Below are 23,825 nucleotides of genomic sequence, written 5' to 3'. Positions count from 1 at the left end.
CAAATATCTTCATGATTGGTCTTTGATCCAAACATAATTTGAGGATTATCCATATTCTTCAAAATAACATAAACAAAATAAATATGATAGTAAATATTATAACTTTTATTTATGTACAACAATTACATAACTATACTGTCTACTACAAATAATAAAAATTAAAATATTTACATCTCTACAGATTCACTACCGATCACATGACTTGTTTCTCCTTCTGGGAGTGCAAAGTAATCAGCTACATCCAAATGCATGAAGTCTAAATTATCTTCAAAAATAAAATTTGCTTCAGCATTTTTCTCTGTCTTCTTCAGGGAAGCTTGATATAGCTCAACCAGGTGCTTTGGCGTACGGCATGTACGTGACCAGTGCCCTTTTCCTCCACATCTATAGCATGTATTTTCTGGCTTTGCTTCTTGCACCGCTTCATGCTTTTGTTCCTTTCTTTTCCACTGTTGGTGGTGAGGAGGGTTCTTTGGTGCATTATTATTACCACGATTAGAGTTTTCTCCCCGACCACGGCCATAACCACGACTGGGGCCACGTTCTCTTCCATGTTTAGCTTGGTGGAAGTTCGTCTCATTCACTTCAGGGAATGGACAAGAACCAGTAGGTCGGCTTTCCTGGTTTTTCATTAATAGCCCATTATGTTGCTCGGCCATAAGAAGATGTGAGATAAGTTTAGAATATTTTTTGAATCCCATCTCTCGATATTGCTGCTGCAGGAGCATATTCGAGGCATGAAAAATGGTGAAAATTTTCTCCAACATATCATGATCAGTAATATTATCACCACATAGTTTCAATTGGAAAATAATTCTGAACATAGCAGAATTATACTCACTGATAGATTTAAAATCTTGTAGCCTTAGATGAGTCCAATCATAATGTGCATGTGGAAGAACGACCATCTTCAGGTGGTCATATCTATCTTTCAAATTACTCCACAGTATGACTGGATCTTTAACAGTAAGATATTCCATTTTCAGGCCCTCATCAAGGTGATGGCGTAGGAATATCATTGCTTTGGCACGGTTTTGGTTTGATGCCTGATTTTTATATTTGATGGTGTCTGCCAGACCCATCGCATCAAGATGAATTTCGGCATCAAGCACCCAAGACATGTAGCTTTTGCCCGATATATCCAGGGCTACAAACTCAAGTTTAGAAAGATTTGACATTATTTAGAAAAAGAAAGTTCGTACCTCTGATACTTTCAAAGTATTTTCTCGAGATGGCAGAGTCTCGTTCTGATAACGTGTTATAAAATAAAGACTGTAAAGTAAAGACAAGTATAGAGAGAAACTGATATATTATTCAAACTTCAAACTTTTGTACATAATGAACTGAATTCTCCTCTATTTATAGAAAAAAGGAAGCTGCTGTGTAAGCTGCTACTGCAAGCTACTGTGTAAACTGCTACTGCAAGCTGCTTGTAAGCTGTTGTGTAAGCTGCTGCTCTAAACTATTGTGCCAGATATAGATAATCTTCTATCATGGGTAATATTTATCCATAACGGAGTACCGAAAGGAAAAGCTTCTTCAGGAGGCTTATTTTCAATAGAGTACTAAATAGATAAATGTATTTATGGCGGAGTCTCATATGGATAAACTTCTTCAGGAAGCTTATTTACAATGGAATACTAAATAAACATCCATAATATAATATATTCATAACAAAAAAAAATGTACTCGTGTAACTTTTTGTGGAACATACATGTCAAAACAAATTCATTTTTAAGTTCAAGTGGAGTACACATTACATGTTCTCGCCATTATTTTAAAATTACTTCCGGTAAAACCATGTTTACAATCTTAATGCAAAATTGGCAGTGGCACAATTGCCGAGATGAAAGTGAATTCTATAAGATGAAATAGTGATAACAACGCAATATGCTAATCATATAGTCCTACTGTATAAGGAATATATAATGATGCTATTTTGGTGAAAATAGGGAACCACGTATATTGTACACTTGTAATTGACGAGCACAAAACACAACACGAAATTAATGCTCGCTAGCCAAAGATAGTATAATTTAATTATCGTTTCCACATGAATTGGATTGAAACAATGTTCATGTAATTTCTGGCTTAAACACTATTCAGGATGATTAACACTTTGATTTGAAATGATTACTAACTATAATTAACTACTAAATTAAGATTACTTATAATTAGATTGATCACAAAGAATGAGCATTCAACTAAAACGATTTGTAAACAATACGAGAAATAAGGGATGCAACAAGGTAGGTGTAGGATAACTATTCGGGAACTAGCTCTGGTTGAGTTGACTTCTAAGGTTCTATTGATTCTCACGAATTCACTCGATAATTAGGTTAAATATAAGGTCAAGATTTCTCTTACGATTAAATCCGGACTCTACAGAATAACCTAATATGAAGAACGGTGAAGATATGCAAGAACACATTAATGGCGTAGTCTCAGAAAAATATCTCTCAAATATTCTCCTAAATTTGTTTATCAACAATTCAGAAAGCTCTCTCGATTATTACTTAGACGAATCACCAAATTAAACCAACCCAAATAATGCACGGATAATCACCCAAAATACTCCTCTTTCGATTAGATAATTCGGCGAACAAAATTGCAATCAATTCAAAGCTTCGTAAACGAATTCATACAAAATAACTAGAGTGAAAATCCACAAATATCAATCAAAACATCATATACGTCAAACCCTAAGGTAAACTACTCTATAATCATGGAGAAAGTCATTACAAATAGAGTTAAAAACTAAGAAACTATGAATTCAATAATCTAAACTTGGGCGTTGAGTTGAGGAAAGAATGATGAATCCTTGTGCCTTAGAATCTCCAATGCTTTCCAATCTTCCGTAGGTCAAAAGTCATCTAAAAATCATATTTTTGGTGTATTTATACCATGTAGAACGGGCCCCAACGAAACTACCATTTCCAAGCCGAAGTGAAAAAATTGGACAATGAAATATACTAGCGCGATGCCCTACGCCGCACTAGTGGGACTTTTTAAAGTGCAGATTTTTGTCAGACATGCCACTTTGTGCTGCCGCACCGCGGCTCGCGGCCCCCCATGCAGCGCGGTAGTGTAAATATCTTTTCTACTTTTTGATATTCAAACTTTGTTCATGACCCCCAAACGTGATCCCAATTTAATTCATTGGGCTTTTACTTAGACTTCAAAGCTCCAAATCATTCAATTTAGCTCCAGAATATCTTCTTAACTCGGAATCATCTCCTACAAGGCATAAAACGCGTAATAAGTGTAATTCATCATCATTTTAGCTTAAATACGAATAAAGTGAAGTAATTAGAGTGCAAAATACCTGCTAAAATACGAGTTTCTAGTCTACCATTAACACTCCACACTTAAACCATTGTTATTGCTCGTCCTCGAGCAATCAAACTACATACGATGTTTTCATCAAATAACTGCCCTATCTCATTATGCCAAGAATAACTAAAGCAGACTAAGTACCATATTGTAACCACTCAACCTCAGGACTCAACTCACAAGCACCACATATTTTTTAAAACTTGCTCACTTACTCTAATACAGAAGCCAAAGACTTTACCTTTCTTTCGCAAATCATGTGCACTCACACCAAAAATAGAGAGTAGTTCCACACACAATAAAATTCAAGAACTATTAGTAACTCAAGATAGAAAGAACTCACTCACTCTCATAAATAGAATTCATTTGCTAATGAAAACGTACCATAGGTCTGCCCATAGTGTAATACACTACTAATTTAAGTTCATTCAATCAAGATCAAGTAAAACTTAATTCATTTGTAATGTAGGCCGCAGGTAGGATATATTTTGGATAATAGTGACTGCATCTCCCTAAGCACTTTAATACACATACATTAACATTTCAAACACCACACTTTTGTTGAACCATATCCCAACTTTCACAAAAATAATAGCACTAAACTCTCAATTTCTTTAAACATAAACAAACACAAACAAGATGAGAACTACCACTAGCAAGGAATCATTTTTTTTCTTTGTAATAGATACACAAACTCTTTTTTTTTTGGTAAGTTCTGATTTTTTTTCCAAGCAAATTCACTTATTTTCAGTTCCTTACAAGTGACTCTCACAATTTTTTAAACAGCGCAGCTTTGTCCATTTTTCTCAATTTCACTCAAAAACCTAATCATACCTCCACTTAGCTTTTAGCAAACTCATGACTATTTTAAGTGTTCAACAGAGTTAAAAAGTTCAAATAGATAGTTCTTTCAAACAAAAGGGCCAGGCTTAAAATGTGGCTGCCAAAGAAATAAGATTTTAGGTTCAACAGGGCTAAATAGGATACATATAATTAGGTGGGTAAAAAGGCATATATGTTTGGCTCAACAAAGAAATGTCTCTATCACTTTCTAGACTGAGCAAGATTGTTATTTTGCTTTGTAAACACACGGGGCAAGTTCTGGACATCAAATGACATGCACAGAATATCAATAAACCTTATTTAAACCTTGGCATATAACTTACTCAGGACCGGATCTATCCCTACTCTCTCGTCAAAGCAATTTAGAATAGTCCAAATCAAACATTTTAAGGCACTTATAGACGAGTCAAGAAATGATCTTAGGCGTCATAACTAAGGCACTCACTACTCTCAAGGCATAGCAAGTCAAGAAATATTGCTTCACATTAGTATAATGACACTAGATCTCCTACTCCTAAGAAAATAAAAAAACTAACTACACCCGATTCAAGTAAAACCCTTGAAAAAGAACCATGACACAAAAAAAATAAAGGAAAAATTGTTACACTACCTAGAAAATAAAACAAAATAAAGACAAATTTTTTGTTGTCAAAATTTTCCATTTTTTGTGTTTTAGTTTTGATTGTAAACTCTCAAGAAAACTGTCTAGGAGATCCTTCGTCGGGAAAAGTCTATTTGTTTTTTTCTAAAACAATGACGAAAAGTATAAAAAAAAATACATACATCTTTACATCTCCCAACCCACACTTTAAATTATGGCATGTCCCCATGATACACAAATAAAAAGTAAGAGGTAAAGAAAACTCCCCTAATTTTTTTTATTTTTGATAACTTATAAACGCAACCCCTAATTCTGAATTTATTCCTCCTTTTTTCTCCTTTGGATTTTTTATAGAGCTCATTAAGCCAAATTTATTAATTGATATCCGTAAGACGCACTCTTTTTTTTTCTTGCAAGATGATTCCCAACTTAGTTTTGCATTCTTTTACGGGATCACTACATGCATCTTCCTGTAAATTTCCAAACATAAAATCCATATGATCAATGTTAGAATAAAAAAATAAAGAAGAAAGGTCACCCGGATATTCTTCTAGTATGTCTAGGACCACTTGTTTCTCATTCTCTTCTAATAAAGGTTGTAAATGTAGAAAGGTGGATGAAGGTTTGAACTCTTCTTTTATTACTAGCCTCATCTTCAATCATCTCAATTGAATAAGAGTCTTCTTGCATAGTGGAAACTCCTCTCTGTAGATGTTCATCCTCTTGGGTAGGCTTATTCTCACAAGGTATCTCCTCCATATATTCACCATCACATGGAATGAGCTTTCTGAAAGTATATTTACTATTTGACTCACTTGTATTGTTAGGTTCTTAATGGCTTCATCATTTTTTATAAGTCTCTTTTCAACACTATTCATGAACTTATACATAATCTCTTCTAAACTATCATTCTCCTATTGAGGTAGTTGACTCACTTCACTTTCATTCCAATCATAATAACGGTATTCGTTCCATCTAGAGTTAAGATTGTGCCCATATGAAACATCATACCTATAAGGACTAGAAACAGAGTGAGATTTTTCAAAAGATAAACCATCGGAGGAATACTTGTCTGCTTGACAATTAACCCATAAATGATTTTCACTACATTTAAAACAAATATCAGACTTATGATAGTGTTCAGCTGCTAGCTCTGCAACTGTTTTCTTATGCTGGTTATGCTCCATATTCACGTCATTAAGGGTTCAATATCAAGAGTAATTTTTTTTAAAACCTTTCTCCCTAGCACTTGTCAGGTACTATAAAACAAATTTTGAAGATAAGTCAACTAATAAAAAAATAAAGAGGAAATAAATAAATAAATAAAATCTAATTCCCGAATTAACATCAAAAATTATTTTGAACACTATTGATTGTCAATCCTCGGCAACGGCGCCAAAATTTAACGAGCGCAAAACACAATACGAAATTAATGTTCGCGAGCCAAAGATAGTATAGTTTAATTATTGTCTCCACAGAGATTTGATTTAAATAATGTTCAAGTAATTACTGCTTAAACTCTATTCAGGATGATTAACACTTTAATTTAAAGTGATTACTAACTATAATTAACTACTAAATTAATATTACTAATAATTTGACTTGATCACAGAGAGTGAGTGTTGAACTAAAACGGTTTGTAAACAATATGAGAAATAAGGGTTGCGACAGGATAGGTACAAGATAGCTATTCAGGAACTACATCTGGTTGAGTTCATTTCTAAGGTTCTAATGATTCTCACGAATTTACTCGATAATTAGCTTAAACGCAAGGTCAAGATTCATCTTTCGATTAATTCAAACTCTACAGAATTACTCAATATGAAGCACGATGAAGATATGCAAGAACACGTTAATGGCGTAGTCTTAGGAAAATGTCTCTCGAGTATTCTCCTAAATTGGTTTAACCAATAATTCAGAAAGCTCTCTCGATTACTTAGATGAATCACCAAATTAAACCAACCCAATGCACAGATAATCACCCAATATATTCCTCTTTCAATTAAATAATTCGGTGAACAAAATTGCAATCAATTCAAAACTCCATAAACGAATTCATGCAAAATAACTAGAGTGAAAATCTACAAATATCAATCAAAATACTATATCCGTCAAACCCTAAAGTAAACTACTCTATAATCATGGGGAAAGTAATCACAAATACAGGTAAAGAATAAGAAAATATGAATTCAATCCAAACTCGAGTGTTAAGTTGTGGAAAGAATGATGAATCTTTGTGTCTTAGAGTCTCCAATACTTTCCCAATATTACGTAGGTCAAAAGTACTCTAAAAATCATGTTTTGATATACTTATATCATGTAAGAACGGGCCGGACGAAACTATCATTTCCAAACCGAAATGAAAAAATTGGACAACGAAAATACACTGGCGCAATGCGCCCTATATCGATCCCTGCGTCGCACTAGTAGGACTTTTCAGATAGTTGATTTTTGTTAGACAGGCCACTTTGCACTGCCACGCCGCGCCTCGCGGTAGTGCAAAAATGTCAGAGTAATTTCTTGGGCTTTTACTCAGTCTTCAAAGCTGCAAATCATTCAATTTAGCCCCAGAATATCTTTTAAACTCGGAATCATCTCCTACAAGGCATAAAACACATAATAAGTGCAAATCATCATCATTTAAACTCAAACACGAATAAAGTGCAGTAATTAGAGTGCAAAATACCGGCTAAAATACGAGTTTTTAGCCTAGTATCAGCAATCACCGTACAAAACATGGTAATTAATTTGAGTATGCTAAGTTATGATTTATATATAAGGAAAAATATTCAAATGTGGTGTTTATGTCAAGTAATATATATCATATTATATTATAAGTGAGAACACTTTTAGGGTGAAAGTTAATTTACTAAATTAACCTTCAAAAATAGAAAGACCAATTTAGCCAAAAGTCAACTTATCTTACATCAAATAATTTATTTTATTACATAGTAAATGCTACTATATTATTGCTACAGTTAATGTGGTTATAAATAATCTCTTATCGCATTGCATTTTCACCTCCAAACTATTCGTTAAGAACTTTTGGTTTTCTTTGTGAATGATTCATCTGATCCGTTTCAAAAAGTCATCAATTACCAAATATTAATTGAGAATCAGGTAAATTCCTCAATCTTTGGCCTTTAGGATCTCATAGCACCACATATAAATATTTGAGAAACTCTGCATCAAATTTCAAAATTTAATTCTTCTTTCTTCATATTTGTTTAATATTCTTTTTTCAGCTTCACCTTTGTTTAATCAACTAATCTTTTCTAAAGACTCATTTTCATTGAGGAATTAACAGGCAGTCAACCTTTGGAGGAATGCTCAAGGTGGTTATTCAAGAAGAGGTACTAGAGCTTAATTGAATTAGAACAGTAGAAAGTCTTTGATTTATTAATTTTCTCTAAACTTTTATTTTGTCAACTATTATTTGTTATTTTTGGGAAATTACAAGATTTTCTCAGTTTCTCTTATAGTGTCTTCTATTCATCTAAAAAGGGTAAAATGAAAATCGCATCTTCATGATATTTGATTATAGCACCAAACACTCCATTTGAATTCAAGAAATTATTGTACTTATTTCACTTAAACTCATGCAGCTTTTGAGAAGAATAGCATTATTTAATCTTGCGAATACTCATTTTTTCTTTTTCCTAACGCTCCACTACTAGAAATAAAATTAGTCGCAGTTTATAACTGCTTGAATGTGATCAATAATTAGCTTACTTAAACGAATTTATAAATCAATAATATATACATTCATCACTTGTTAGAAGAAACAATAGAGGAAAGCATTAAAATTGCAGATTTGATAGGCCAGTTTATTTTTTCCCTTTTTGTTATTTCCTATGAGGGTTAAACAATACATTATTGTTTATGCACATTTTTATACTTAACTTCTTTTCCCACTCTTGGGACGAAGTGATGTTGATTTCATATGCATATGTGATCCCAAGACTAAGATGATTATATTGGACACTTGGCGTTCAAATCATATATACACTTGCATTTTACTTAAAATCATTTATAAGAAAATATTAGATGAAATATGATTATATCACATAATTGTACCTAATAACATAATAATTAATCTCATTCATCGTATCCAAAGGCAAACCTATGATATAAACTCTATAGGTTCAATTTTTAAGACTTTTAATTTTAAACCTATTATATTTTTGAAGTTATGAGTTCATGATTTTGTACTATTCTTAATTATTACTCCTTCAGAAACGGTTTTCATTTTATCTTTATTTCTTTTTTCACGGTAGTTAAATTTTTGTAGAGTCTATTTGTATTCTTTATTTCACTCGGTAACTCTATAAAAGTGCATAACAAATAAGTTTTTGCTAAATTATTATACTTTGCCTAGATGACCTAATCATTTGAAGATTAGTAGAATAATCTATTAGCTAATTAACATTTTAGCTTCCTTTTCTTTCTTTCTTCACTATTTCTTGTTTTTTAAATAATTCTCTCCCTCTTTTGGCTCCTTTCTTCGGTTGCATATTTTACTTGAAAGTTTAGAAGCATTGTTTTTTTTGGGTGTTTTTCTTTTTCAAGAATTCATATACAAAATAGTTAATGATTCATTTTGATTAGTGGCCAAGATACCCGATTTAGAAAGTGTATTATGCCACTTATTATTTGGTCTATTTTAATCCTTTTTATTACTATGCGAGTTTAGTAATATATAAAGTATTAGACTACATGATGTGTAATGGATGTTAGATTTGACACATCAGACAAAGGGTCCTTGTACGTCCAATAATATAATTGTTTTTGCAACTTTACACCATGAAATTGATTATGATATACTAGCCACCCTAAGAAAAACCTATGTTGATCGAATTTCTTTACAGCTTTTACAAATTACAACTTTCATTCGTCAACAACTTCTTGATATGTATGCAACTATAAAAGTAAAAATGCTACAATTTCTTAAAGACAAGGTAAAAACTTCTAGACGTGAAGTATCTACAACCATAGACAACGTTGCTCATATTCAAAATATAAATTACATATTGTCAAAATATAAAAAAGCAAGAAAATTACCAAGTTGAATATTTGGTATGGCAATCGTATTTACGTAACTAATATCAGTTACGTAAATACGATTGCCATACCAAATATTCAACTTGTCTCCTCTCTCCCTTGAGCAAAATGCTAATATCTAAGAATCATAATCACATGGAACAAATGCATGTTGGGAGTCGGAAGTCTAAGAATCATAATCCATGTGATTTGGGATTTTCACACGTTATCGTAATCCCCTACCCTTGAGCAAATTCACCGGCCCCCAACCCCCCTCTCATAAACTCTTATTAATCTTCTTCTGATATTGAAATATGATAATGTGACTTGTAACGCTGTCAATTCTATATCTCATCTGATCTCCACCTAATCTTTTACATAGGTTTCAGTATCCTAGTGATTAGTGTTGAATGGATTGAAATAGATCTTCATCTCTCTTTGATCTCAATGTTTGGAATTCCTTATACCGAAATATCAAATATCTAGCTAGTTTTGGTTTTGGTTTCTTCAAATCCTATTTGTAGACCCAATGTAGTACTGATATTAATTCCACCTTTCCTGACACGAGTCTTAATGAGATCATTCTATCACCCACTTCATTTACTTCTACAAATTTATCCTCAAATCAAGGTTCCATAATAACAAGTAAACCTTAACTTTAAGAACAGGTTCTGAGTGGTTTCCTTGCGAGGATGTTCGCAGCAACTAACCCTTTATCCATTTATATTTATAATAATAATAATAATATATGTGAACCATCATATCTTAGCATCAATGCACCAGCCTATTTTCTCAACCCACACTCATCCATCATACATGATCTTAGCCCCTAATTCAACGCTGCACAAGCATCAAACACTTCCATCAAACAAATAACTTAGTGACATAGTAACACAACTCAACCAACAACCAAGTTACCTCGTAACACTAGCAAGATCCCATGATTTAAACTTATTAGGTTGAACCTTTAATATTTTCAGCACTAACTCATTGCACTTTCACAATTGAGTTTTGATCTAATATTTGTTGAAATTTTAGTAGGTTTACTAATATACAACTATGCTCTCACATTCAGATGAACCCGATGCCAAAAGTTGCATCCGCCAAATAGAAGCAGATCCATAATTTTAAGCGTATGGGTTTCTATAACATTCTCAAGTTAATTCACATGACAATTGGACCAACAAACTGGGTTCAAAGCTAAATATTCTTATACTTTTAATAAATTTTAGTATAAATACAAGGTCTATGCAAAGTTACTGGGTTCACGAAAACATGTAATGTTTGTTCTAGATCAACCCCTGCGGCCAATGTTCATGACAAGGCACCCCATAATACGTCTTCTCCAATTTATCGTATATCTCATGCCTCGTAATAGTAATTGGATTACGCGATGCACAATTTTAAGTAAAAGCATTTTGTCAGCAACAAAGCAGATATATCGGTAAAGTACAATCAACTTCAAATTTCTGCAAGCTTAATTATGCAGCAGATATAGTCCAAGGTGTAGGGCGTGTGCGCACTTTAACTACACTAGCATGTACGCTCACGTCAAAATGAGGAGTTATGCGCTTACTGGATATCTTATTACCAAGCTAAATTACTTACATAAAACAAAATGCCGCCTGCAAAATTAAATGATACAGAAATAAGCCATAAATTGTCGCAGTTGCTACTTATGCAGAAAAGCTAGGGTGTTAGACAAGGTTACAGCACAGCTCAGAGAGCCTATTGGGGAGAGTAGATCAAACAAACAAGATAATTAGAATGTATTAGGGATGAGATTTTCTACATATTGGAGGGAAATCAGAATTTATACACATGACGCCAAGCATCTGCGAATAGAAGAAGTGCAGAAACATTTAGGACAAAAGTAAATGGGAACATTTAGACATCAAAAAGAGAACTTTTAGCAGAATCATAACATGCAATTATCAAGTTACTGCAAGAAAAATTACATTCTCACCATCTTGTGAATCATTTATTCTTAGCTGCAACTGTTCTCTGCACTGTTGAGACGCCATCCACAAATTTTGTTCGGAAGAGAACATTGGCATTGTTAAACATACCCTCTTTCAAGGATACAACAATAAACTGCAGAATCCAAAATAACAGAAATCAAAAAAGGAATGTTAGCAAAAGCTACACAACAGTTGACATTTTCCATCTGACAACTATTTATGCTTGGAGTTCTCTTCGATCTTTAGCCACTAGTTAGTCATGTTATGAACATTAACGACTGTCACAAATTTCACTTTTCTACAAAAGCATATGTCAATGACAAAATCTGTTCCTCTCCAGACCAAAAGAATTGCTCATGAGATATTTGTCAAAATTCAATCATAGATAAACTAGTGCACCTGAGAATGTGGAAAGTGACTCTTGATCATTCTTCCAATGTTCTGTGTGTGACTTAAATCAAGAGCTGCATCAACCTGCCAAGCAAGCACAGGCAAAAGATGCAAATTACTAACAAAGTTTGTAGGTAAGTATGGATCAGTCAAAAGGTTCAGCAACCATTCCATATGCACCACTTACTATCACCAAAGTTGGGTTTGCAATAAGCAATGCCCAAACACATCATAAAGCAAGAATAGAGCATAAAAACAAATTATTCAATGTGTTAAGGTGCTCCTTTATATCTTACAAGATGAAAAGTTTTTGACATGACAATTATTCAGTAAGGCTAACTACCAATAGGTAAGTATTGATTATGCATATTTAGAATTCGGTACATAAATATGCAACATTTCCTAAAATTTCAAGTGAATAGGACATGCAGATGGAATTTGAAGGAAACCTCATTATACAGCTGGTTTAAACCTTAAATATGTCCTCCATCCCACTTTTATGTGACACCATTTGACAGGGCGTAAAGGACGAGTTGGTAATTAACTTTTTATTTAATAACAACGCTGGTGGAAGAAAATTTTCAGGTTATTCTTTTAATGCTTGACAGAGAAAATCAAATTAGATATAAATTTGCCAATAACAACTATGCCTCAATTCCAAACAAGTTAATATCGGCTATATGAATTCTAGCTGAAAACATCAGAGAGGATGAATTCAAAATAATTTAAATGTCTGAAGCTATACAGAATAATATAATTAATGGACTGATACCAAGTACTTTGGATGTTCCAGAGGGACTACGAATTTCTAGTTTGATAAACATCAAATATTATCTAAAAATATAGATCACATGGATGAGAAGACATATCGTAGGAGTCACCTCATCTATCTTAGCTTCTTCTGCTCTATGCTTCTTACAATTAAAAATATATGATAGAGGAAAACAAACGAACATCACATTGGTGCTTTCAGTCGTTTTTTTTCAAATAGATGTTTCTGTCACAGCATCAAAAGACGCTCTCCAAAGATACACAGATACAAATCCTTTCATTAATTCTAGGTAATAGCCATTGCCATAAAACTACATGATGCATTCTGCCAAAATACTAACTCGCAGCACACACTTTAGGAATCTGGAATTCATCACTGACATTACTTGGCATCCTATGAGTAGTGATATGATTAATGATCAAATATTCTTTCTTTATTATGTAAATCTCAGAGCATGTTAGTTTAAGAAATTTTAAGTACCTCATCCAGGATATAGAGTGGGGCTGGCTTGAAAAGAAGCAAAGCCAGAATGAGAGAGAGTGCAAGTAGAGATCTCTGCCCACCACTAAGCTCAGATAATGATTGTTTCCAAACTGCTCCAAATGCAACACGAACCTCCAAGCCATCTAAGAAGGTGCCTCCTTCAGGAGGTTCTAACTTTGCCATTGTGCCAGGTAACAAAGTAGAAAAGATGGATCCAAAATCTCTGAAGAGGTATGAAATATCAAGGTGAGATTTTGTAGAATCTGAAGAGTAGACTCTTCAATCGAAGTAGAAATATATGTCAAATTAGCAGCTCTTATGCTCACACAATGAACCACTATGCTACCTGTTAACTTTTTCCCAAGTAACTTTAAGTGTTTCCTTCTTCTTCTCATCAAGCTCCTCAATCACCTTTTTGATTTTTGATTTGTCATTCTGCAACAACACAAGATAAGTAAAACAAAAAACAGCAGAAAAGTATGGTTACACTGATTATACCAACCTCAATAATGTTCTTCTTTGACATTAAGTCATTGTACTCGTCTTCAGCTTTCTCAAACATCGACATAACCTTCTTATTAACCCTTTTCTCAAGCCTTCATCGAAGAGATAAACTTAGCAGTGTGAGTATTGGGAGGTAATAGAATGTTCTGCAACATTGCATATATATTTGTTAAATAAACTAGAAGGTTCTCACCCTGACTGATCGGCTTGAAGCTTTTCAAAAGTTTCCCTTGCATTACGAGGATCACAAGATCCAAAATCATAATCAGTACCGCTTCTTCCAAAAAGTTGCTTCTCAGATGCAATCCAGGGATGTTTCTCGATCAATTTCTCAACCTTCAAGGAGCAATCCTTTTGGTCCATCTCCATGCGCTTCACCTGTGACCAGATTAGGAGGAAAGAGGTTAGTTTTCCCAATAAGGACATCAAGAAGAAGAACAAGCTCACAAGGATAAATGGTCAGTAAACCTCATTTTCCATTCTCTTCTTCTCAAGATTGGTCTCACTAATTTTATTCTGAAGTTGCTGCTGTTCCTTGAGAATGCTTGAGATTTGAGAATCACATTCCTTGATCTTCACACGAGCTGAGTTAAGTTCTGACTGGGCCAGGCCATGATCATCTTTCAAAGAAGCAACCTGCAAGAGAAAGTCGAGAAAATTCACAAAGAAAGTTACCGGAAAAAACATATAAATATTAATGTTCTTCATTTTAATTTAGCAACAGAAGTAACTCTTCTGTTATATGTAGGTTGTCTGCAAAAATCACCTTCGCCTTTTGGGAATCCACTTCAGATGCAAGATCATCAATCTGCTTGTTCAGAGAAACTAACTGACTCTCAAGGGATGCATGTTCCTGTTTGACAGCTTCCATCTCCATTACAAGCCTCTCCCTTTCATTGTCATGCCCCTTGAAGAATAAACAATCATGTCATTAGGGATAACAGATCCAGAAAATCTTCATTTGCAGCAGCCAAACTATGTCTGACAGAAGTGTCAACAATATGAAACTAAAGTATATCAGTCCTAGGATATCCTCATCTAGTCAGCTAAATTCCCAAACTGGTAAAATCTGAGACATTGTCCTTGTCTTCTGCTATTCAGATGAAAACCTTGCAATATTGTAGAAAACAAATAATTATTGGTTAATTAAAAGGCCTTCAAAACTAATGGCTTTGAAAACAAAGATACGTCTAGGGGGAGACATTCAGGAAATACCTCTGGGTTCCATGAATGATATATATTGTCCCACTGCACCATTTCATCTCAGTATGACATTTCAAAATTATCAGATAGACATTGCTGTTCATTATTTTATTCACTTTTATATTAGTTTCTCTCTAAGAAGCTGGTGAATGGAGCAACATGAATAATAGGATTCATATAGCCAACCGCAATTAGATTGGGATTGAGGCACAGTTACGTTGTAAGAAGCTGGTGAATGCTCAAGTGCTACACGAACTTTGAATTCTACAAGTGATACCAAGCTTAGAATGAAAACCATAAAACCTTTCAATCATCATAAACTAGCAACAAACTGACAAACCAAAGATTGTGATGCTGAGAAGTTACTTGAGTTTGAGGATAATAATTCTTCAATCATTAGCTTTCTAGTCCTTTTCCTTATCAGTTATATTTTTCACGTAATATAAATCTAATAAGAGGATAAGGAAAACCAAGAACTGATGAAATTGTTTAATATGGACATTCAAGACATAAATCATTCTAGAAATTTGCTCCTAGTGCTTAAAACTTTTACAAGTGCTGGAAACATTAAAAACCTACCTTTAGATCCTTCAGTGCAGACTGCATCTGATTTTTTACAGTCTTAACCTTTTTTTCTAGATCTTTCAGTCTGCTCGCCCTATTACCAGCATGCTCATGAATTGACTTTTCAAGACATGACACTTTGGCCAGACAGCTTTCGTAGACAAGTCTTTTCTCCTCAACAGCTGATTTTGCTTCTCCAAGCTCCTGCTCTAACTTTTTTACTAGTTCACCAAGCTACATGACAAAATAACAATTGCAAGAGATGATACAAGCATTAATACGCTTATCTTTGAAGGGGAAATAAAGGCCATACAGGAAATAACAAACTACAAAGGAAAATGAAATACCGCTCTCTATCTTTTAAAAAATGTTACTGAATAGAATAAGGTGAACAACCTTGTGATGCTCATTTTGCTCAGCCCTGCTCTGGGACAATGAAAGATCATATGATGCAAGTTCCAACTGAGCCTTAAGGTCTTTGAATTTTCTTTGAAGCGGAAGGAGCTGATTAATCTGAATGCCAGAAACAACAAAAGTTAAGTCCTCAAATGCAGTGTTGTCAAAGGCGAAAAGCTCTAAAAAGCACTCTACGTCTATTTGGGCTTTAAGCGCACTTAAAGTGTGAGCTTTAGTTTAAAAGGCGCAATGAAGGAAATAAATAAAAATCTATATGTATTTCAAGAGCAAAGCAACAAATTCATTTATAATGTTTCCCTTAGCAGCTAATACACTTATTTCTGATTATAGTTGTTTTTTAGTGCTGCTTGATTCAAGAGAGAACTCATGGGCAATGAGGCGCACGCCTTAGTGCCTTGCCTTACACTGAAGCGCAACTAAAGCGAAGCGAAGCGCCCTCCTTGAGCTGTTCTGAGCTTCAGGGCTTAAGCGCGCCTTAAATGAGCCTTTGACAACACTGCTCAATGGAACCAGAAATAGACCTGAATTATCCCACATTACATAAGAGGGGGAACTAAGGGTCAGATAATGGAGCTCAAGCTTGTCTCCAGAATTCCATTCTACACCGCCAGACTGATCATCGAAAAGAACTGCAGTACATGATACTATAACTGAAACCTACTTTGACACATACAGTGTTGTCAAAAGCTCATTTAAGGCACGCTTAAGCCCTAAAGCTCAAAAAAGCTCAGGCAGGGCGCTTTGCCTCACTTAAGTTGCGCTCACTGTTTTAAAAGGCGTTTTCGGGGCGGGGCGTACCAAAAACGCCCTGGGGCGATGACGCCCCGCAATTTGGGGCGTACACTCGGGCGTTCGAGGCGCGCTTTTTTAGTGAGGAGTAAGCCCCAGAGACTTTCAAATTAAAATAAAATTTGTTGAATAAGTACTTCATATAATACCCAAATTCTCATAAGTCAGTTTGGTAATTACTCAAAAGGTTTAAAAAGGAACTCAAAAGTATTAAATTTAAAAGTAAAGACCTTTTATATTGATTTAAGCCTTAATTCATAGTCTTTCCCAATTTTTTATCTTGTCCGCTAGTCTGCTAATATCTCCCAAAAGCAACAAATATTTAATTTTTTTTACAAATACAAATAGAACTACATTCTCCTTCATAGCAGCAAATTCAAAGTTCAAATTGGAGGTTAATCATTCTTTTTGTTCCAAAATATAGAAAACTTTATTCTTTTAGACTCAAATTACTAGTGTTTGTAAGTAGCGTATAATAGATTGTTTTGATTAGTTTTTTGTGGGGATGGAGCGCGCGCGAGCGCGCACACACACACACATATATATAGTTTTCTTCAATTTTTATGCAATTTTACCTGTTTATAAATATTTACTGTCTTTATATTATTTTATAAAATATTAAAAATTAAATACATATGGGGCTTACGCCCCGCTGAGGCATATGTAAAACGCCTCGCCTTATGCTCACGCCTTTTAAAACACTGGTTGCGCTTCAGTGTAGGCAAGGCACCAAGACGTGCCCTTTATTGCTCACGAGTTCTATCTTGAATGGAGCAATGTTAGACTACAAATATAATCGACAAATAAGTGTATTAGTTGTTAAGTAAAACAATATGAATGAATTTGTTACTTTTCTCTTGAATTACATATATATTTTTATTTTTTTCTTGCATTGCGCCTTTTTTTAACTAAAGCCCCCACTTAAATTGCGCTTTGCGCTTAAAGCCCCAATTGACCTAGAGCGCTTTTAGAGCTTTTCGCCTTTGACAATACTGAGCACATACTATCCAGCTAGTTCTGTATTAAGGGGATTGAAGCAATAGCTAATGAAAAAAGATGATCATTGACTAATACTGAAGCAAGATTATCCCAAGAGAATCTTAATAAACCTTAGAAATTTCTCTTATTTGACAATGATTAAACCTTAGAATTTGCAATCTATCCATGCATCAAGATTCGTCGACCCTAGCACATCTTATGGTTTCATGTGAAAGGCAAATGCATGTTACAAATGTTGACAAAAATTGCTAAGTGTTTCACATAGATCGAGGAATGGGATAAGGTCCATTTTCTTAAGTTGATGTCAAAGCTAGGCCCATCCCTATCCTTTCTTGGTTTACCCGATGTTGGGTGTTGTCCACGCTCAACAAGCCCAGGGCATGGGGTAGGTGTTAAGTGGCTCACATTGGTTAATGAATGGGTTGTCATCTCCTTATATGGTTATAGGCAACCCTCACTTTATGAACTAGCTCTTGGGCTTGAGTATGCCCAAGGTCCATTTTATTAAAACAATCTAATGACTACACCAACAGCATGACCTTGAAATTCACCTATATTGTGACTTATCCCTTCCCCCAACCCAAAAGTATAAATGACTATTTTCAGGTGTGTGCATGATTTGGAAGAATATGATCCACCAACCTTGGCATCGATTTCAGAGAGACGTTTTTGATGAAACGAAAGTTTTGATTCTGCCTCTGCCAAAGCATGAAGTTGTCTCAATAAATCACCACCGCCCCTGTAAAAAGTTGATATTACTTTAAAATCACATGTCATCATGAAAAGTAATAGGGTCCTCAAAACACTAGAGATATTTGAAAAGTTATTCCATAAAATGAATCAAAATTGACCATATGAAGCAGCAGATGATCGCTTACCTCCGACTACCACCAGTTAAAAGTCCACTAGGCTGAAAAATATCACCTTCAAGTGTCACACTGGGTATTCCAACTTCCCGACTAAAAGCAACCTACAATTCATTTTATAAAATAAGAATCAGATAGCAGTAAGTACCAACATGAAGGTGGACAAAAACAAGTTCTACTTCCTTATTTCCATCACTGACACATTCATCTTGCCAATGATATTTTGTTGTTGTTAAGAGAGAATCAATGGGCATTGGCATGCATTATGTCTGCACTAAGACACTGACTTTAACGACGCCAAACTTGTGTAGCACCAAGCTTCAGGACTAATGCGCACCTCAAGCGGGCCTTTAACAACGTTAATGGTAAGCAGTAACTCTCTATTACTAACAAGTAAATTTACGACATAAGATATAGAGTTTCCTACGGTATTCTGAAGAATATTATGAAGTATTCTCTATATTTTCCTGCTTAAATTCAATAAATCAAGAGATGTATAATATCATCAATTCCCTTTAACTTTTAACAGGCACAAAGCATCAGTAGTCTTTCTTTAGTTGAAGATAATTATTGCCAGCAGTCTTATATACTTGTTATTCAGATTAAAACACAAGGACAATTAGAAATACATATAATATAAAATCACCAATGTACCAATAACTACATTTGACACCTTACCTCTCGTGCTGCATCAATAGTTTTGCAAACAAACGTTGAACCAAATACATACTCCATTGCAGTCTGTCATTGACATAGCACTGAAAATTAGGCACGAAACAGATGAATCCAAAATTTTCCAAGTCAGAAACCAAAGAAGCCAAATCAATATTGAGATATCAAAAACTTGGTATCAGACTCAGAAGTTTGTTTTATAAATCTGCAAACATCAGAAACAAAGAGTTACTGGCATACTTTGAGTTCTTCATCATATCCAACTAGAGAAATTGCCACTTCAGCATTGCCCTTTCCAACCTGTAAAATAAACACTTGTGTTCTATTAAAAGCATCAATATTGATGGTCACTTCGTATCATGGAAATTGCAGTGACTGACCAGTCTAGTAGCAGCATTTTGATATCTTGGTTGAACGGGATGAGTTTGAATTTTGTTTAAGGGTATAATAGTCACTCTCTTCCTAAGACCACCTTTTTGTAGAAGTTGCTTTCCTGTATCTTCTGTGTCTACCACAATATTAAACAGCTTCCCACCAGCAGCTACCTGCAGTAGATAAAATAGTATAATGCCACAACCCAACATACTGCTCAGCTCAGCAAACCCTCGTAGGATTAGACTATCAGAGAGCTAAACAAAATATCAGAATACATGCACAAACCTCTAGAGCAGTCATTGCAGAACTATCCTTCACTTTAATGAGTTTTGCAACTATGCCTTTTACCTTTGATCTATTAAAATTCTTCACTGGGTCACTATATGTGAAGTCAATATTGGCCAGACGAGAGGAAAGAACACGTATTTCATCTTTTAACTTTTGTATAGCCTCTACTTCAACGGCACGATCCTGATTTAAGATACAGCATCAATCAACAACAAGAAAAACCGAATTAAAAAAACTGATTTTTGTATAAATATTTTAGATTTTAGTGGGCATCATCGAGAGACGTACACTTTGTAATGAATCCATCTGCTCCTCTTTGTATAAAAGAGATTCCAAAGCTTTCTGCAGTTTTTCCACTTGTTTCCTCCCATTGTTAAGCTCCTTTTCCACTGCAGCAGCTTCTTCTCGCTTTGATAATAGCTGAGTTTTCTTCCCTTTTAGCTCTTTCTCACAATGGTTTATTTTTGTTTGCAACTGTTTCAATTCCGTTTCAGCATTTCCAACCTCTACTTTGGCATCAGCTAGTTGTTCTTCGAGGCATTTCTCCTCATTCCCGCTACTCTTACCAGCCAGCACACCCTACAAGAGAATGGAGATCATCTGATTGAGATATGATAGGATTTGATATGCATTGTGCAGCGATCCCCATAAAGTTTTGTATGCTCACCTGGTACTCCTTTTCATGCTCTTCTAGACTCATAGAAAGCTCCTCAACTCTTTTCTTGAGGTCTGATGCTCCTTCTTCAGCCTTTCTTACAGCAGCAACTTTTTCTTCTGCTGATTGCTTTAATTCCTCAAGATTTTTTTCAACCTGCAACATCAGTGCATGATTTTTTAATCCAACGGATATAACAGCAACACAGCTTAAGAAACTGACAAGTATCAGAAACATACAGTGAGATTTCTGGGAGGAAAGAAAAAGAAAATAGAAAAAGATAAGACTGGAAAATATGAAGCTCTGACCTTTACACAATTCTTTTTCTCAGTCTTTAGAATGTCCCCTTGATTTTTCAGGACAGATGTTTCCTTCACCAGATCACATGAAAGAGCATCAACTTTTTCAGTCAAAAGCTTTATCTCCCCACCCATGTTCGCATCTTTCTCAGCTTGCAATTCTGATGTTCTCTTTTCCATTTCCTGTATCTCTTCGTTCATCTTTCCCACATTATTATCAATTTCGGTAATCTTAGACTTCATACCTTCTAAACCCTGTACTGCATCAGCCATAATTTTTTCAGCTTGAACATACTCATAGGCAATGCAAAAGCGTTTAAGTCTGTCCAATTCTGCATTCCCATTCGCCCATTGCATATACTGCATCCTCTCTTTCCTCAGTTTCTCCAAAGCAGGAAGAATTTCCTGGTCTAAGAGCTTGTCAATCTCATCAACTTTACTTTGTTTCTTTTCAAGAGTTTTCAGGGCAGCTTCTTTCTTTGTCTCATACATTCTTGTACCAGCAGCTTCTTCAAGCATAGACAAGATTTCAGGGGGTTTCATGTTCAAGACTTTGGTGATGCGCCCTTGCATAATAAGAAAGTGTGGATTGTTTACATTTAGCTGCACAGAGTGAAAAAGATTCTGAACACGACTTGGCTGTGCAAGGTGCCCGTTGATCAAATATTTGTTCCTTCCACCAACCACAATCTGCACGTATACGATCAATTATTAATGTACACAATAGGTTAACAAATAAAAGCAGATATTTTAGAAAAGGATAAGCAGAATAAGAATTCCAGTCTCCGACTGCCTTGTTTATGACAATTCCAGGTTGGATCTTGTTATCCTCTATTTAATATAGGAATACTACCTACTGACAAATATGATATACAATAGTAAAACTCATTATAGGATTCTTCACCCATAGTCATAGTTAAGCCTGATAAGAAAGAGCAAAGCGAAGGAAAAGCAGCTGGTTCATATTACAATGTGAACAATAGAAACCCTAAAAATGTCCTGTAAACAACCCCATAAATCAGTCATGCAATCGAGTTGGTTAACAATAAATTATTTGAAAATTCACTAAACAAGAGCAAATAATAAAAGCAGTGGCATTCATTCTTCCCGCAATCAAGACACAAGCTCAATTTTTGAGTTGCACCAATTAAAAAGAAACATTTTATTTATGCTTGTTATGTCCATGGAACTCTTTCAACAATTGTACACAAATATGCAAGTTCAACTTCAAAATGAAGACTATCACAAGTAAGAATCCCATTAGCCAATTATAGGCATACATGGGCGGAGCTAGCATTTCGAATTATAGGTTAGGCAGGACCAGTAGCTTTGGCAAAGATCATGTATTTGTGTAAAAAAAAATTCACTTAAAACGTATAAATAATTCATCCGCACCCAGTAAATTGCCATTTCTAGATTCTAAAACCCATAACCTTAAAATACTGACTCCGCCTCTGTAAGCATTTGCTTTCCAAACACAGAAAAAGAAAAATGGAATGTACCTGTCGGGTAACAGTGATTTCGGTACAATCTTCATATCCCAAAGGACTTCGAGTACGGTCTGAATTATCAAACACAACGGACACCGTAGCCTTAGTGATGCCAGCTTGGCCTTGCTTGTACACTAACTCCTGTAGATTAGAAGCCCTAACCTGCTGCAAATTCGTAATCCCTAAAACGAAGCAAATTGAGTCCAAAATGTTGGATTTACCTGACCCGTTCAAGCCCGTTATGGCATTGAAAAACGGGTCGAAACCCGAGACGACTGTTCTTGTTGCGTATGACTTGAATCCCTCCAAGCAAATTTCTTTAATATACATGGTGACTACTGAGAGCAAGAAGTTCCCGGAGAGGGTCGATATCAAAACCCTAGAAAATGGAAGTGGCACAGGGCTTTGGAGATCAAAACCCTACTGAAAGAAAATTCGATGAAGATGAAATTTTGCTTCGGAGATGTGGAGTGATGAATTTAGTTCATTTTGGGAAAGCTTGTTGGACTTGGTGAAATTTAGGCGGGAAAACGGATTTTTTTGACACCTTTTCTATTTTTGAATTTAAGGGGTACCTGCGTTTTAATTTCAAAATTTATTTTTTAGTTTCATATGTACGTTATTATTTTATTCTAGTATCTCTATAATTTTTATTTTTATTTTTTTGGGTAGGGTCGACTGATTTTTGTTATGGGGATTGACTTTTTCTTTGTTTAAAAAGAACTTCTAGTAATAGGGGTTAAGGAACGGTAAGGGCAAAAGGGTAATGAGTGAGATGGCAGAGTCTCGTGCTGATAACGTGTTATAAAATAAAGACCGTAAAATAAAGACAAGTATAGAGAGAAACTGATATATTATTCAAACTTCAAACTTATGTACATAATGAACTGAATTCTCCTCTATTTATAGAAGAAAGGAAGCTGTTGTGTAAGCTGCTGTGTAAGTTGCTTGTAAGCTGCTGCTGTAAGCTGCTGTGTAAGTTGCTTGTAAGCTGCTCTAAACTGTTGTGCCAGATATAGATAATCTTCTATCATGGGTAATATTTATCCATAACGGAGTACCGAAATGATAAGCTTCTTCAGGAGGCTTATTTCCAATAGAGTACTAAATAGATAAATGTATTTATGGCGGAGTCTCATATGGATAAACTTCTCCATGAAGCTTATTTACAACTGAGTACTAAATGAACATCCATAATATAATATATTCATAACACTCCCCCTTGGATGTTCATTAAAAGATAATGTGCCTTGTTAAAACCTTACTAGGAAAAACCCCGTA

General features: G+C 34.8%; 1 protein-coding gene across 3 annotated transcripts; it reads right to left on the bottom strand.

The window, feature by feature from the left end:
- Positions 1-11,384: 11,384 nt before the first annotated feature.
- On the bottom strand, positions 11,385-23,121 carry LOC107785663 (structural maintenance of chromosomes protein 2-1). 3 transcript variants are annotated; one of them, XM_075252046.1, is made up of 21 exons: positions 22,557-23,121; positions 21,064-21,744; positions 20,768-20,911; positions 20,389-20,679; positions 20,094-20,283; positions 19,818-19,978; positions 19,678-19,737; positions 19,444-19,506; positions 18,778-18,869; positions 18,542-18,638; positions 16,091-16,207; positions 15,710-15,928; positions 14,694-14,834; positions 14,396-14,563; positions 14,121-14,305; positions 13,926-14,019; positions 13,770-13,858; positions 13,421-13,646; positions 12,178-12,252; positions 11,784-11,911; positions 11,385-11,652 (listed from the first exon to the last, which is right to left on the bottom strand). In XM_075252046.1, exons 1-20 carry the CDS (start codon positions 22,872-22,874, stop codon positions 11,795-11,797), a joined length of 3,528 nt encoding a protein of 1,175 aa, XP_075108147.1. In that variant the 5' UTR covers positions 22,875-23,121; the 3' UTR covers positions 11,385-11,652; positions 11,784-11,794. The 3 variants fall into 3 exon arrangements, with proteins under 3 accessions (XP_075108147.1, XP_016462501.1, XP_075108148.1); XM_016607015.2 differs by having other exon boundaries at positions 19,818-19,982; positions 20,098-20,283; XM_075252047.1 differs by having other exon boundaries at positions 19,818-19,982; positions 20,161-20,283.
- Positions 23,122-23,825: the final 704 nt, after the last annotated feature.

Source organism: Nicotiana tabacum, chromosome 4, assembly GCF_000715075.1.
Source record: "Nicotiana tabacum cultivar K326 chromosome 4, ASM71507v2, whole genome shotgun sequence".
NCBI classification, from domain to species: Eukaryota; Viridiplantae; Streptophyta; class Magnoliopsida; order Solanales; family Solanaceae; genus Nicotiana; species Nicotiana tabacum.
The sequence above is the reverse complement of the archived record's forward strand: the minus strand, read 5'-3'. Positions and strand labels throughout refer to the sequence as shown.

What these genes read in the sequence shown, in the direction of transcription:
- LOC107785663 (XM_075252046.1), bottom strand. Translation starts at nt 22,874, where the DNA reads ATGTATATTAAAGAAATTTGCTTGGAGGGATTCAAGTCATACGCAACA. An exon ending in CTGCACTGAAGGATCTAAAG is followed by an intron (nt 14,835 to 15,709) that starts GTAGGTTTTTAA and finishes TTATTCTTCAAG; the next exon opens with GGGCATGACAATGAAAGGGA. An exon ending in ACTTGGGAAAAAGTTAACAG is followed by an intron (nt 13,647 to 13,769) that starts GTAGCATAGTGG and finishes ATACCTCTTCAG; the next exon opens with AGATTTTGGATCCATCTTTT.